The sequence below is a fragment of the Danio rerio genome, chromosome 22 (assembly GCF_052040795.2).
Source record: "Danio rerio strain M-AB ecotype USA chromosome 22, GRCz13ab, whole genome shotgun sequence".
NCBI lineage: Eukaryota > Metazoa > Chordata > Actinopteri > Cypriniformes > Danionidae > Danio > Danio rerio.
The window spans coordinates 21,362,994-21,379,424 of NC_141042.1; the positions used below are offsets into that span (position 1 = coordinate 21,362,994).

At 37.7% G+C, this 16,431-nt stretch overlaps 1 protein-coding gene across 17 annotated transcripts in view; it reads right to left on the bottom strand.

The window, feature by feature from the left end:
* Positions 1-407: 407 nt before the first annotated feature.
* Positions 408-16,431, bottom strand: part of dot1l (DOT1-like histone H3K79 methyltransferase) — a 61,362-nt gene continuing 45,338 nt past the window's right edge. For 5 of the 17 annotated variants that reach the window (XR_015521937.1, XM_087304280.1, XM_087304278.1 and 2 more), the window contains 3 exons: positions 15,401-15,465; positions 14,707-15,309; positions 2,927-9,573 (listed from right to left, as the gene is read on the bottom strand). Coding sequence is in view for 8 of the 17 variants with exons in the window: in XM_087304280.1 (XP_087160406.1) it covers positions 9,113-9,573; positions 14,707-15,309; positions 15,401-15,465 (1,129 nt within the window). In the remaining 9 variants the exon portion in view is untranslated. Of the gene's footprint in view, positions 9,574-14,706; positions 15,310-15,400; positions 15,466-16,431 lie in introns of all 17 variants that reach the window. The other 12 variants (XM_087304284.1, XM_087304282.1, XM_087304283.1 and 9 more) reach the window with 5 other exon arrangements.

The following is a 16,431-nucleotide window of genomic DNA, read 5'->3' on the forward strand; positions in this document are numbered from 1 at the left end:
TAGATGTCAATTCAATGTCATTTTGACAGCAAAGTAGCCAATTGTCATTAAATCGGCTTTTTTTTTTTTTTTTTTTACACTATTTGATGTTGTTTTAACATCAAGGCACCCACTCATTGAGCTTGATGTTGCTGCAAGTTGGATTTCAATGAATTTCACAGAAAGTATCATCTTTACTAGCAGACCTATAGTCAAAATGGGCCGAAAAACCCAGTTTAAAAAGACATAAGTATTGCAAATGCTCATGTGTAGTGGTTTTAACAAAAGTCACCGTCACAGCCTCTGATTACTTTCTAACCATGCCGTGTTCTTTTATTGCCAAATGGCATTTATTACCGTTCCCAGCTGGACATTAATCTTTGCACATTACACTATTAAACAAGCAATAAAAACAGATCAAACTGAGCTTTCATTAGAAACACTTTATTAACTTTGTTAACAAAAAGCCGAGATTTAAAACCTTATCAAGTGAATTAGGCTGTCATTAAAAGTCTTTTAAGTTAAAAGCACCAAACAGTGACACAAACCTCTTAAAGAGTTTGCTGTTGCACAATTACCCTGTGAGATTTCTGCTGAACAATGAAAAGGCGGTGAAATATTGATAACCGGAACGCACGATTCACAACATCATCCAAGAACTTAAATGGAGGCTTTGAGTTGGATTATTAAGTATATGCTGTTCAGTTGAATCTCCCATCACAGGTCAATAATGTGCAGCGAAGCAAACTGGCTCTAAATTATATCTGTCAGCTAGGAAGACAGACAATATTTTCCATATTTCCATATGCAAAACTATGAACAAAGCCAGAACGGATGTTCCTGAGACACTAGACAAAAGCCTATATGAATTTACATATTTAAATCGACATATTCAGAACATAACCCTTTAGAACTTTGCAAGAAGGACTCCAGATGCCTTTTGCGATTCACAACCTCGTACACGTACCTGAGAAAACGCAACATTAAAAAAATGACCATCTGTTATCCTTTTAAATAAGCTTAATTTCCACACAGTGTGGGGATGATGGTGGGAAAAAAAGATTTCAAATGAGACGTCTCAAAGTAAAACAAGCAAACTTGCACTGACGTTTATTAACCGTTCATAATGCAAGAACTTCCATAGCTGCATTGTCCTTGTTTAAAGTGTAGGAGAGCACCTTAGGGTTTTGAAATCTTGAAAAAAAGCATCATTGATAAACAGTCGCAAAGATATCAAAACACAAATTGGCCATTAAAACAGGAAACATTAACAGAGACTAGTAAAAATTTCCCCCCCAAAAAAACAAAACTCTCAGTGCTGGTAACTCATTTACTGTTCAATATCCTATTTCATCATCCCCGTCCTCATTTTAATCGGAGAGAAAGAGCATTTACACAAAGTTCTGTAATATTATTACACACCATACTCTATTAAACAGCATTCTAAAGCTTAGGTGAGGTGGATTTATCCTTGAGCAACAAAAAACGGTAAAAGCAAATAAGGAAACGGAACTATTTTGTCTTCAAGCTGGCGATGATGAACACCATTGACTATTTTGACAACGCTTAAGCAGCTAGTGACAGACCAATATGTTGGAATCTGCGCAAATGTGCAAAATCTTTTGCCCATACAATAGAAGTCAATGAGGTCAGAATTTCAAAACTCCAAACCTGTATGACTTACGTTTGGAACTCAATTCCAGGAGAGCCGCTGCTCTGCAGTTTTCTCCAACCCAGATCAAACACATCTGATCCAACTAATGAAGGTGAAGCAAAACTGTGCGGAGCTGCGGCTCTCCAGGAACTGAGATCTATGCCGTATGACTTTAATTCTTCTGTAAGACACAAATGATGATATTCAGGGATAAATGTGGAAAATTGAATCAAAGTCCATGCACTGATAAGTCGACAATTGATATTTGGTGGGCAAATGTCGAAAATGTTTTCCCAGGTTCTTCAGGTTGCAAAGTCGCAAATTTCAATTGCCAATCTTAAACCAATTTTAATAGTTTGATTTGGCTCAATTTGGATTTTCCCCAAACAGAGCAGAGCCTGGGGGACCGTAGTGAGTGCTCCGACTTGGCCCCCCTTGGTCTGTCGAAAACAGTTTTAACGAAAGTCAATGGAGTCTAATTTTGGACTTTTTTATTGCATGGTTTTCCACTCCTCCTTCCCAAATAACAATTTTTTTGAAGAAATAAAGACTTTCAGGTTTGCAACACAACAAAAATGTCCATTTTAGCATGAAACATGCCCAAATATAATTATATCAGTGTATTCTTTAGATACGCTACTGATTCTTCAGTCAAAGCTCATATTGGTTAACCACTAGTGCTAGTCAACTGACTAAACGCTAGCCATCTCTACGACTGGTCACATCAGAACATTTTCACAACACCACAATACGTAAAAGGCTCAAACTCTAAGTTACACAACACAATCTTGTAGACAGGCTTTGATAGTGGATTGTAAGTTTTGGTATGGGCGCACTAGTATATTCTGCAGCACCAGTTTGTGTAAGATGAAGCAGTTTGTGTTACATTTGTAAAGAAAACAAAATATATATTATTTTTTTTACTATGAAACAGCACCGAGCCATACGAGGCCCAAAATGATAGGCAAACAGGCTTAGCACACTTTCTCTTTTCAAGAAATAAAAACGAAAATTGAATTAAAACACACACATGGCACCAATTTGCCACATCTTAAGAGCATTCACACCTGTCATACAGGTTGGAGCACCATTAACGTGAATACTTCAGAACAAACAAATCATCCTATAAAGTTCTGCAATGTACTTTGAGCTAGATTAAGACCAGAAGGTGTTTCTTCGATATAAAAACAGCACTGATCCAAACAAGCACGGGCTGCTTTGTGCTGGGCGCCAAATATTAGGATTATAAATATTGGAAAAATAAATGCCGTGAGGCTCGAAAACATCCCTGTGTAAAAGAAGCACCAAAAAAATCTTTATTCATCTCTTATTTTCTCTCTTGTTGATGATCTTAATATAAATAAGCACAGTCTAAAGTTGTACAGATTGTAGCACCATGTTTTTAGTTTTAGACTGCGAGTCAAGTACATACACTTTTGCACGTTGTTGTGCTCTGCTCCGATACAAAACAAGGAGCACAAAACAGAAAATTCAAATGATAAATAACCCAAATTATATACACAATTATACAGAAAGACTACCATTCACAGAACAAAAAAAATCACAAAGGAATAAAAGAGAAACAATAGGATGAGTTGGAGTTGCCCAGTAGTTCTTGTTGTTTTGTCGTTCCCAGTGTGTGTATGTACATACAAGCGTGTGCTGGTTTTCCAGGTTTGCGATGAGCACCACATCAACTTTGGATTTCAAAATCCAAAAGGAAAACGCACCGAATTCTCAAAGGAAAATTTGCTGAGCACCAGATTTCCCTGAATAAGCCTGTACCGCGCAATACGTCGACTGAACCATAAGTGTGCACCGTATTAAAGGATCAGCAGGAACTGTTAGGAACGTGGAAGCTTGAGTATTAAAACAAAAGCCCTAAACCAAACCAAACGGTGAAAGTAGTGATTCGAGAAGTTAAAATGACTAGCCTGATTAAACAGCTCCTTACAGGCATCTGCTCAACTGCTTCTCTCCCTGCAGATTTGTTTTACTCGTGTGTTCCTGGGAATTGTGGCTATTTAAAATGTACAGAAGCGTTTTTCCCTTTGACTAATAAAAGCTACTTTTACATTTTTAAAAATGACGCACTGTCATAATGTGTCAATAACAGCTCCACAGGTAAATGATCCAGTGTACGAACACAAACTATTTCTCTATTGGTGTAGCCAGCGCAATCTCATGGAATCTTATTATTTACGATTTGACAATAATTTGTTTCTTTTTCAGATGATTTAATTAGAGATTTAGATTTGGTCTGGGCTTTCATGATTATTCGTTTTCTAAAATCTTACATTTTGAGACAGAGTTCACCAAAACAAAGCTAGGTTCAACTGAGCCCATAAAGAACATGGCTGGTAGTCATATTTCACCCCAAAACAAAAGAAATAAATAATTAAACGCTAAAAGGAAACATTTTACATTATTAACCCCCACTTCAACTCTAAATACAACACTTTAGGCTTAGCTTAGCATAGATCTAAAATTGGATTAAACCATTAGCATCTCTGCTCATAAAAACTTAAAAAATAATAATAATAATATTTTGAGAGATGCTAATGCAGGGATCCCAAACTCGGTTCTGGAGGGCCGGTGTCCGACATATTTTAGTTCCAACCGGAATTAAATACACCTGAATCAGTTAATCAAGCTCAAAGTATGCTAGAAACTTCCAGGCAGGCGTGTTGAAGGAAGTTGGTGCTAAACTATGCAGGACTCCGGCCCTTGAGGAGCAAGATTGGGCGTTCCTGTGCTAATGGTTTAACCCACTCAAACTCAGTTCCTAGAGGGCCGCAGCTCTGCACAATTTAGTTCAAACCCTGCTTCAAACCACTTACCTGTAGGTATCAAACAATCCTGAAGGACTTAATTAGTTTAATTAAGTGTGTTTAATTAGGTTTGGAACTAAGCTATGCTGAGCTGGTCCTCCATGAACTGAGTTTGACACATGGTATAACCTGATTTAATGATTTAAACCATAGGTTTCCATAGGATTCCTAAAGGGCCGCAGCTCTGCGCCGTTTTGCTCCAACCCTAATCACAAAGAGCTGATCCATATAATCAAGGTGTTCAAGACTACTAGAGAATATTAAATAATGTGAGTTGGAGGTGGTTGGAGCTAAACTATGCAGAGTGACGATCATCCAGGAATTGAGTTTGAGACCATTGATCTATGCTAAAAGTCTAAATGGGTTAAAATAATGGTTCAACCAAACAGTTTAACTCTAGGGGAATTGTAAAATGAAACTTTTCCAAAATAAGACTATTCCTTTAAGTAAATATTCTTGCATACATCTCCACTTTCTGATTTTTGAAAAACATATAAAAAAAAATTAAGATTTCTTAAAAAATTATGTTTTATTGTTGAATTTTACTCACCCTCATTCCTTCGAATACTTTTTATCTAAAAAAAACCTAAAATCTCATAAAAACTATGAAGAAAACCTTCTTGAATGGCCTGTGTGTAGGAGTTTTTAGGAAAACTATCCTTTAAAGAGTCACACAAATCTCACAATACCAAAGAAATCTTGAAGTTTGGTGACATACCTTCAAATGTTCTTTTTGGGGTGAAATATCACTTGGAAATGTACCCTTTTAGCTAGAGCTTGAGGTCTTTTCATTACTTTTCATTGATATTTTACATCACTAAACAAACAGTTCAAATGTTTAAATGCCCAATTCAAGGTGGTTAACGTTGTATTTCACAAAATATTGAACACTTGAACACAAGCTCAGATTTAAAGGGTTAAACTCAGTTCCTGGAAGGCCACAGCTGTGCACAATTAAGTTCCAACCATAAATAAACACACCTGATCAAACTAATTGAGTCCTTCAGGCTTCAAGCAGGGTTGGAACTAAACTGTGCAGGGCTATGGTCCTCCAGGATCTGAGTTTGACACCGCTGGGTTGAATGGAAAATTCTGTAATTATTTACTCACCCTTCACTTGCAACAAACCTGTTTGAGTTTCTTTTCTCTGTTGAACACACACAGACAAAAATAATCTGAAGAAAGCTAAAAACCTGTAAAGACTGACTTCCAAAGTATTTCCTAATATGAAAGTCAATCGTTTCCAGATTTCTTAAAAATATTTTGGTTCAACAGAAAGTTAAACTCAAAGATTTGGAACCAATTGAGGACAAGTAAAGAGTCAATTTTGATTGGGTGAACTGTCCTTTTACAACTTAAATCTTAAAACATCGTCATGAGCTTCATCCAAACAGAAGATATCAATCATAAAAGCCACTTCAACAAAAACAGCAGCAAGGTTATAGAAATTATTTATGCGTACAGCCTAATGAAAGCGGACTGACTAAAGATATTCCTGCCATCTCAAAATTTAAGCACGCGCATCAGTAACATCATGCTAAACTCACAATTACTGACGAATAACTGTTAGCGTCAGCCCAACATGGTGCAACCTTTAAACACTCGGAAACAAAAGGAAGCTGCAAACTGAGAATCTGAATGTGATTCAGGGGCAATGAGTGAGTGTGTGTGTGTGTGTTAAGCTGCACCTGTGATGAATTCAGATACCCATGCCAGTTTTTACAATGGCGGCTTTAGCAAATGTTTGAGCACCGGTGAGCGAGTCGAGCCCATTGGTCCACACCTGTCCATTGCATAGGTTATGTTGGGTTGAGGTAGATTTCTTCAGTTACCTGTAACCAGTCGAGGGGTAAAATCCAGGAATTACACAAGGTGTGGACAGACATTTCATGAACATCAGGGCTCAACAATTCACATGCCTGGCAAAGTTAAACATTTGGCTTGCAATATTTAAACTTTTTTTTTGTAACAAATTCTGCAAGGTTTGCATTGTCTTGTAAACACTTAAAATGGGCTGAAAATTACAATTTGTCGTTATTTTGCAGATAATTATACTAATAAATATTACATACAACAAAAAAATATATATATAAAAAAGTTTGAAACTTGATGATTATATATACACATACATCAATGGTTTTAATAAATGTAAAAAAATACAGTTGCTTTATTATTAAATGCGTGTATGTATATAAACTTAGTTAACTTAATTCATACATATGTTTAAAGTAGTGTGCATTACAAACATTTGAAAGAATTACTAGCATTTCATGAACATAATAAATTGTTATAGGGTTAGTTCACGCACAAATAAAAATCGTATCATTAATTACTCGCCTTTATTTACCTTAAACGTTTATTTTGATGAAATCCAAAAGCTCTATAAACAATAAATTGGTCTTTTAAAGTCCGTAAAGATTCTAGGGGTGTAACGGATTACGGTTGATCGGTAATTTGAATGGATCAGTTCAGAACACACAAAATGCAAAAATTAATTAAAAAAAAATGTATTGGTAGATTAATCCTAAATTTGTAACGATCACAGGGAGATCGACTCTCGCTTCATTCAAATAACATGTATGAAAGCATTTAGGCTTTCCTATCAAATAAAATGATGAAGGAAGATGTTGTGGTAGGTTTTTCGGCATTTGGTGGGTTTCTTAGGTTATTAAAGGTGTTTTCTGTCACTGCTTGTTTAACCTGCATTAATGCATTCAGTGTAAGCTGCACAATTAATCATTAAAAGATCGGGATCTCAACACCCACGCAACATAAATTATATATAATGGAGATTGGCATATGTTTATTAATCCTTCAAATCACAGCATTCAAATCTGTGATTGAAAAACGCAACAATCAAAAAAGAGATCTTTTGAGTCTTTTGAGTTAGTTATGAACATACAAACAGTAAAATAACACAGAAGTACTGGGAGAACAGTTTATAGTTTAGATGAAACCACTGATGTTTATGGTAAGATTAAAATCACCGTCATGCATTTATTGACAATCAAAAACAGAAGTTGTTGGCAGCAGTTACACTATTTAACCAATTGATGGCGACAACCAGCCTCAAAGATATGCCACTAAATAATTCTTCAAAAATGACACATCTAACAATGAAACATGAAGTTTTATGAGTGAATAAACTGAAACATTTAGTGAAAATTAGACTAAAAATAAATATGGGTGGTTTAGATTTTAAATTTGGATTTCTACCTTTAGTGTTATCAGCAACAGTAGTAGTAACAGTGAATTTTTCACAGTACTGAATATCTTACAATTTATTTTTGTTCAGCTGATTATTTATTCGTTTTATTTGTATTAAAATTACAGGTTCCGTGTTCTGTTTGTTTAAACCAAAGTGTCTTGCAGTCCTGTTTTTGTAAAAAATGGAAAGCAAATGACATTTGTTTCTCCTCCCCTCTTTGGCTGATCCAAAAAATAATAATTGTCTGATTCACGACTAAAAAACCATAATGTGATCCGTTACACCACTAAAATATACCAAGTACATGGGCTAAACAGTGAACTTGTGTCCTGAACTGATGCTAAAAAGAAGACTAAAGCTATTATATTTGTTTTAGTTTAAAGTCTTTGAAAAACTTTAGAAAATTATGGTCGAGCCACAAAAGATATACAAATTGTTTTATCGATATTCTTGGTACCTTTCTGAAATTCTCAAATCTATGAACAGAGAGCTCCTGGATTTCTTCCAAAACATCTTCATTTGTGTTTTTAAGATGAACGAATGTCATACGAGTTTATGAGAGGGAGTAATTAATAACAAAACTTATTTTATGTGAACTTTTCCTTTAATAACCAATAAGGTAACTTGAACTAATAATAATAGTAATAAAAATATGAGCCAATTAGTGACATTTCACACCTACATGTATCGATTAATACGAAAAATACGAACCACTTAATAAAAAAACTACTGATGCAATTAATTTATATCATTTATAATCATATAATAAAATAATCAGTACAATAATCTAGCAAAAATATTTATACAAGTCATATCAAACAGCTACATTACGATTATAAGAATATTTACAGCTACATTACAATTTTAACATTCCTAGCTTTTTAATTGAATAATAAAATATGCAAATTAGCTATCCATTTTGAAGGTGGGGGGAATAAATTCAAAAAATAAAATAAATAATTTCCAAACACTTACAAAAATACATTACAGCTATATTTCCTGTATTGCGACTACATTAAAATAATTTTTTTTTTTGTGGGACTAGTAAAAGTACAAACCATTGCTCATCATCGTCATCATCAAAACCACCATTGTTGAGCCCTGAACATGTAATATGACATTTTCAAAATAACACACTCAAAAACAAAATGGCCAATGCTAACATAAACAATCATAAGTTCAATTTTTCAAGGGAAAATAACCACAAAAACAAACAAACAAGTAATAAAAACTCCAAATGTGCAGGAAATGCAGCTACATAAACAAAAAATGTAAAGCAAAAGCAGCAAAGCGTTGCCCGTTTCCATGCTAACACCACATACCTTATTCAGCCTCATAACAAATAAGCTAGCACAAACGCAGTAGCTTCCCTGTATCCGATTAGAGTCCTTTTCCCCCTATGTCAACCCCTCTCTCCCACCTGGGTTTTTAAATTTTATTTTATCTGGGCCGATTCCCAGGAATCTGCGAGGCCGTATAGGATGCCAGAGTCCTCCAGGAGGCCCCCGTCCCACCTGAACCAGCGCTGCCCGGAGGCTGCAGATGCGGAGGATAGTGGACAGTGAAGGGCCTTGAGGAAGCGGATGAGGTGCAGGAAGAGGACGCGGCAGCCAGGGATTGGGACGAGGTGGCCACGGGGATGGACGACTGCGGTCTGGAGGAGCGCGGAGAGGACGGTTGGGACGGGACAGTGTTCAGGAGGGGTGGGGGCGGGGGAAGAGCGAGCGTGGGTGGAGAGGGTGCGTGTAGGACCGTTTGAGTGCGGTTAGGGCCAGAGGCCAAGAACGAGGCCCCAGCTTTGGGGTTCGTGTCCAGATGCCTCTGTTGGGAATTATGGGAGCTTGGGAGATTGGGCCCAGACTGCTGTGAGGAGCTTGAAGACACCATGTGGTGAAAAATCCCTGCAGACGAACAGCACCGAGAGGGGAGCAAGAGACAGAAAAAAAAATGGGGGGCTCAGCCAGATTGTGCACAGCAGCAAAGCCAGACAACAAACAAACAAGCACATGTAAAGCAATGAGGCACTGCACTGTGGACGAGGGGGACCACCGTTGACTGTTTATGCTGAAGTGAAAACTGTGGCATTTAACCTAGTGCCTTTCTAAACCCATAAGAAATTTGGACAACAATTGAAGCTCTTTTTAATCAAATAAATAAAGTATTTTGTGTTTGACTCCACTAAAGCATAAAAATACCACAATATGTTTGCAGATATTTAAGAAACATGTAAAGTGAACATTATTTTTTTTTATCTGAAAAGCAATGCTGAAGCCAGATATTCGGCTTTGAAAATGTGTTTTCCGTGCAGGAATGCTGTCTTTGTTTTGGTTTTTTAACCCGCCCAATTCCAGTTTAGCCAATTATATTTCAGCACCCTGGGATGCCTTGATGGAAAACTGCGTATTTCATTCATTCATTCATTCAGAAATGCTCTCAAAGAATGCGTCCGTAATCGAAACACGACCAATGGTGGACTTTAGCAGACTCAAAAATGAGACACACATTCAGTTTCACATTTGGTTATTAAATAACAAATAATATAAATATTACAAACGTAAACATTAGTTGAGCAGATTACACTGTAACCCCCTGTCCTAACAAGCTACGTGATGTTTAGGAATCAAGCTAAGTAAACATAATTGGTTATCTAAAAAAAACAATGCTACAGTCAGTTATTCTGCTTTCTTCTGCATGTCTTTGTTTTGGTCTCTATATCCTGCCCACTAGAGATGCGCAGATGGGCTATTATTTCATCCGCAACCGCATCACAAAACTCATCATCCGTCCGCCATCCATCCGCACTAACATTTTTGACCAAATTTTAAAACCGCACCCGCCCGCCATCTGCTGACTGAGCTCTTTATTTGAATGGCTTGTTCCTTTTTATTATTAAATGAATGTTTCTTTATTGATTATTAGAAAATAGAGAATGACTTTAATGACATGCAGTTAATCCAAACGTGCAAGTCAAATCCAGCATTAATTGACGCTTTGAAGTGACGCTAAACAATACGAGGACGTGTCTTTTCACTTGATTCAATTCCTCGGTCCTTGAGTCTTTTCCTTGCGTCCTTCCCTCGCATCCTATAGGGGTGGAAAGACGAGGAAAGAAAGCAAGGAAAGGAAACGAGGATACACAAAAAAGAAATGAGAAGCATCCCTATAAAGCTCTCAGAATATCAGCAGTGAACTCCGTCTCCAATTGGCGCACAGGGACAAAAATAAATAAATAGCCTAAATTAAACGCACTGTACTGTACAATTTTCTTTTATTATTATTGTAGCCTAATAGAAAACGCATTTTGACACATCATTTCAACATTCAGACGAGAGCGCCTGGCCTCTAATGCGCCCTGCTGCACTGAAGGAGCGCTCGCTCACAGCACTTGTTGCTGGAATGCATAAAATTCTCTTGGCAAGGTGCTGTAGACGTGGGAATGACTGCCTTGTTTCTCCCAAAAGGAAAGTAAATGTTCCTCTGCTGATCCGTCTATACGGAAGTCTGTAGATGAAGACTTCTGTACTTCATCCAGAATTAGTGTATCCGATTCCTCCTCTCATTCTGTAAAGTCAGTCCTAGGCTTTTTCGTTGGTGCGCCAGCTATGTGTACAAAAACAGTACAACAGCCCACCACCCGCCCGAATTTAATTCAAATATTATTTTTCGTCACGTCATCCGCCCGATCCGCGGTTTATCCGCGGATTCCGCGGCTGTAACCGCCATCCGCACATCTCTACTGCCCACTGCTGGTTTACCTAATTTCAGTCATGAAGTCTTCCTTAATACATGCGACAGCAGCTGAAAAATTGACCTTCGCTGGACAGTCGCAGCCTCCAAAATGAGACACACAAATATAATAAAAAACTAAAGGAGGTGGTTTCAATTAGCAAACAGTATAAATATCACAAATTTAAAACATTAGCTGTGCAGCTTACAATAAGACTCTATTGTCAGGCATGCTTGCTCTTGTTGGTGTCATCACTCAGGTCATGTCCACACTACAATGTTTTCGTTTAAAAACGCATATTTTTCTCTAGGTTTTGACCTTCCATTCAAACTGAGACAACATTTTTAGGGAAAAAAATGTATGTTTTTAAAAACGTCCGAAGTGGATAAATTTGAAAACGTTGTTTCTGTGTTGCAGTGTAAATTGCAGTTGCAGTACTGACTGGTGGATAACAGATGCTGTCTGTTTTGACAGCTTTATTAAAAATTAAAGGTGCATCATGCAAGTTTTACCTAGTGGTTGAACTAGGTATTGCACTCCTGGATCAAAATAAATGCAAGCGCAGATTGCCAGATTGAGGACAGGACTATATTAAAGCAACGGCACCCGATAGAAGGAATATTTTACATATTAAAAGGAGGGGTTTTTTTTAAATCAACAACTCCAATTGTTATATTAGAAACGGCTTCTATTTCTCACAGGGGAACAACAGGATAAACTGACAATGATCACCTCAGGTTCCCTTAATGTGTTTTATTCAGCGTTAAATGCTAACAATGTGAGTTTGCATGACATTTTACATGAGATTTATTGCCATAGTACTGAAAGCAGCAGCAGATCAGTTCACTTCAGATCTTGAGAATAAAACAGACACTTTAAAATTAGACTTTTGAAACTTTTGAATTAAACACATATCAGTGATTCAGCATCTACATTGAATAATGTTAAAGAGGTTTAATATGTATTAATTAGATTATAAACCTTACCATTTCGTGAGTGAGTGAGTGCACTATTCTGTGCTTCTGAATAGCTGTATCTAAATTTCTGTCGTGTTTCATCTGGTGCAAACAGCCCAATTGCTTATTACTTTAAATCTCTTCACGTGGCGTGTTGTTAGGACACGCGGTTACAATGTATCCTGCTCACCTAATGTTTACGTTCCTAATATTTATCTCATTTGCTAATTAATAACCTCATGTGGAACTCATGCGGTCGCATTTCGGTCACGAACACCTGCCTTGAGAGCCTTTCTGAATGAATGAATGAAGCAGTTTACCACTAAGGCAACCCGGGATGCTAAAATATAATTGGCTAAAGTGGCAGTGGGCGGGTTAAAGAACCAAAACAAATACAGTCGTTCCGCAAGAGAAAACACAAGCAAATTATCTGACTTCAGCATTGTTTTTCAGATAAACAAGAAAGTTTACTTGGCATTATTCTTAAATATCTGAAGATATGGTATTTTTATGCTTTAGAATGGTCAAAAGCATACATACAGCACCTTTAATGTCAGTTTGTACATGCTCCATATTGCCTCTCTTCAAAGGACACAGAATATTTACTGGGAGCTACTGTTCAGTGGCAGAAGCAGACGAAGAGAAGGAGAGTAAATGAACGGCAGGTGGATATGACGCATGTTTATATATAAATAAACAATAATGTGTTTCGAATAAGTGTTTAAATCATTGAAAACTTGGTATTACCAGGTAAAAAAAACAAAAAAAAAACAGGGGCTCACATTTAAGAATAGGGCTGGGTGATTAATAGAAAAGTAATCGAAATTGACATTCAGAACCTATAATCGATCTCATTTTTACATGTCAATTTTTCAATTACTTTCCCTACCGTGCGTGGAGTCACGCGACCCTGCTCTGTTAAGGCTGAATTAGACTTGTTATATTATGATTTATACTTGTTATATTATAATGATATTATCCTTCTGTCAAGGGTACGTGTACAGTCTGGTGTAGCCTTCGCATACACTCATATGAACTTACACATCACAATTATGCGTAGTACAAGCTTTGTGGATGGTTGGTTTGGTGTCTGTGATGACGGTGGGTGGAACAGAAAGCCGCATTTTAGACAATTTCAGTTGTTCAACAATGATTTTTAACAAGTAATCATAGATCGTAGAGAGTGTGTTTACTTCAATTATTTTAAAATCAGTTAATGCACCCTTCATTCAAAAATCTCTCACTTGTAACATGAGCTTATTTACAGTACAAAACTTGTCAGTGAACTATAATCCGCAAAAACATAAACAAATAAATAAAATAATATAATATTTTGATTGTAGGCCAAATTGCCCAGCCTTATTTAAGAATGAAGAATATTTTCACTTGTGCTACACAGATGACAACATTTCTTATGGGTTTAAAATGACAAGCATGAGTAACCTTAACTTTATTTTAAAAGTAAGCTTTTTAAATACACATCTTCATGATTGGCAAAATGCTGGTAAACAGTGAAGTGCCTCGACACTGCCAAGGTCTGCAATTAAAGGCGAACACCAAGAGGAAAATATGAAGGCAGCTGGAGGAGTCAAGGCGTTTCCCGCCAATCTGATAAACTATACAGAGCTTGACAAATATTAATACTTTCCCTGGCCTCTAAATCACCAGTTTACACCATCAAGGCCAAAGAAAATGATCTACAAGGCTGTAATTTGGTACGATTTCTAACAAAAAACAAAATGTGTGGGGGAGGGCTTCCTCAATGCATGTTTACAGCATGTCTGAGTGACATTTCAAAGCAAAATCAGATAAATATTGCCAATAAATTACTGCTTTGTTAAAATGTTTGACTTAAATAGATGCTGCTCATGCTTTAATGAAATTGACCTAGAAGAGTTAGTTAAAAAAATGTAATTACTAGTTTAATCGTCCTTCATTTATTCCAAACATTTGCGTTTCTTTCTCCTGTTGAATGCACCAGAAGATATTTCAAAGAATGTTGTAAACTGGTCGCCAGTCAGACATTCAAGTCAATGGCAACCAGGTACATTCACCAAAATATCTTCATTTGTGTTCAACTGTTTGGAACAAAATCAATGGATGATTAAATGACAACAACTTTTTAATGTTTTGATGAACTTATTATTAAATATAACCTGTTATCATTTCCTCTAGGTGTGTCGCTTTAGCCTTTGCAGTCAGCACAGCAAGCAGTGTGGGAGAGCCAGGCAAAATGGCAGCGCTGGGCCTTTACTTACCTTTTCTCTACACCCCGAGCGACTGTTCTGACCTTAGGCTCAATCCTTAACATTTATCAAAAAACAGAAAGACAGACAAGATGTCTAACTCACCTCCTGCAGCGCCCCCTGCCAGTCCGGCACTGGAGAAACTGCCAAGCGCCGAATGTCCGTTGACCAATCGGGGGGCTCCGCTGGTGGCTGGTCCCGCTGCCTGAGTTCCAAATAAGGGTTGTAGAACAGAAGCTCCGCCCAGTGGGAAATATTGTCCTACCGCAGAGGCGGATGACACAGTGGCAGCCCCGCCCACTTTCCCACTCAGGATGCCTCCACTGGCTGCTGCAGATATAAATAGGTTTTGACTGGCCAATCCACTTACAGATTTCAGGTCCCACTCCCGCACTTTCTGTTTCTGCAGCGAACGCTCTGACGTGTTTACCGCCGAGCGACCACTGCCATCCTGACTGAGGAAGAGATTTGAATTTCCATAAGGCTCACGCTCACGCTCCCCTCTCCTCTGGGGTTTGTGGTCCGAGTCTGAGTCTGTGCCTCCTCGGGAAGCTCCAACGCTAAATGGTGAGCCACCTTGGCGGATGTCTGGAGGAGTTGGCTTGGGATCAGAAATGGGGGAGAAGGTGGATTTCCACTTGCTGGTTCCGGAGGAAGAGGATACCTCGCTGCTCACGCTGCTGGCACCTGATTTACGTCCCTGTAAACCTGCAAAGCAACATGATCGTTGACGTATAGCCAGTTATGTCAAAATGCCAATGTAAACACTGAATCAAAAGACAAAAACCATGCCACTTGCCTCTTTCCAAGTCTCTAACTGGTCCATCTCGGTCTAAGGAAATAGTAGCAATTTTTCGTTCAATTCTGAAGGAGAAAACAATAGATTTGATGCCAGGTCACACCAAGAACCTCAACCTTTTTGGAAACAAGGCCAATTTTGCAACTCTCCCACAGGTTTAGCTCCAACTTTCTTCAACACACCGGGCTGGAAGTTTATAGTATACCTAACAAGAGCTTGATTAGCTGGTTCAGGTGTTTTTAATTGAGGTTGGAACTAAAATATGCAGGACACCGGCCCTCCAGGGCCGAGTTTGGACACCCCTGGTCTAATCTGATTCAATGATTTATGCTATGCTAAGCTAAATATGCTCCAGTCAAACCCAGAGATCAGCTTAAATGGACTCAAAAAAGGTAAAACTAAACTGTTCAACTCTAGGAGACCAGAAAAAATAAAAATTAAAAGTCAAAACATTTTTCAGTGAGATGCTAACAGTTCAATCAGATTCAATGATTTATGCTATGCTAAGCTAAAAGTGCTCCAGCCAAACTCAGAGATCGGCTAAATGGACTCAAAAATGGTAACACTCAACTGCTCTAGGAGAACGGGGGAAAATTAAGTCATAAAAAGATTTTTGAATGGGATGCTAATGGTCTAATCGGATTCAGTGATTTATGCTAAGCTAAAAGTGCTCCAGCCAAACATGGAAAATCAGCTAAATGGACTCAAAAATGGTAAAACTCAACTCTAGGAGAAAGGTTAAATGAGCCTATTTTCAAAAAAGTTTCCTTTTAAAGTCAGTCAAGTTTACCTTTTTGATTATATACAGAGTAAAAGATGTTTTGCTTGACCACATTGCTTTGAGTTAGTTGCGCTGACTGAGGTAAACATAGACAAACGGAAGTAAAATCTTCCTATGGCAGTTGTGACCTCTGCCATTTGGCCTGCCACCTCTGTATTCGGCTGTTTCTGATTCCTGTTTAACACGTCTGCTATGCTTGGTTTCAACATGATCATAAATAAGTCTCATCTGACAACTTGTGATCATACTT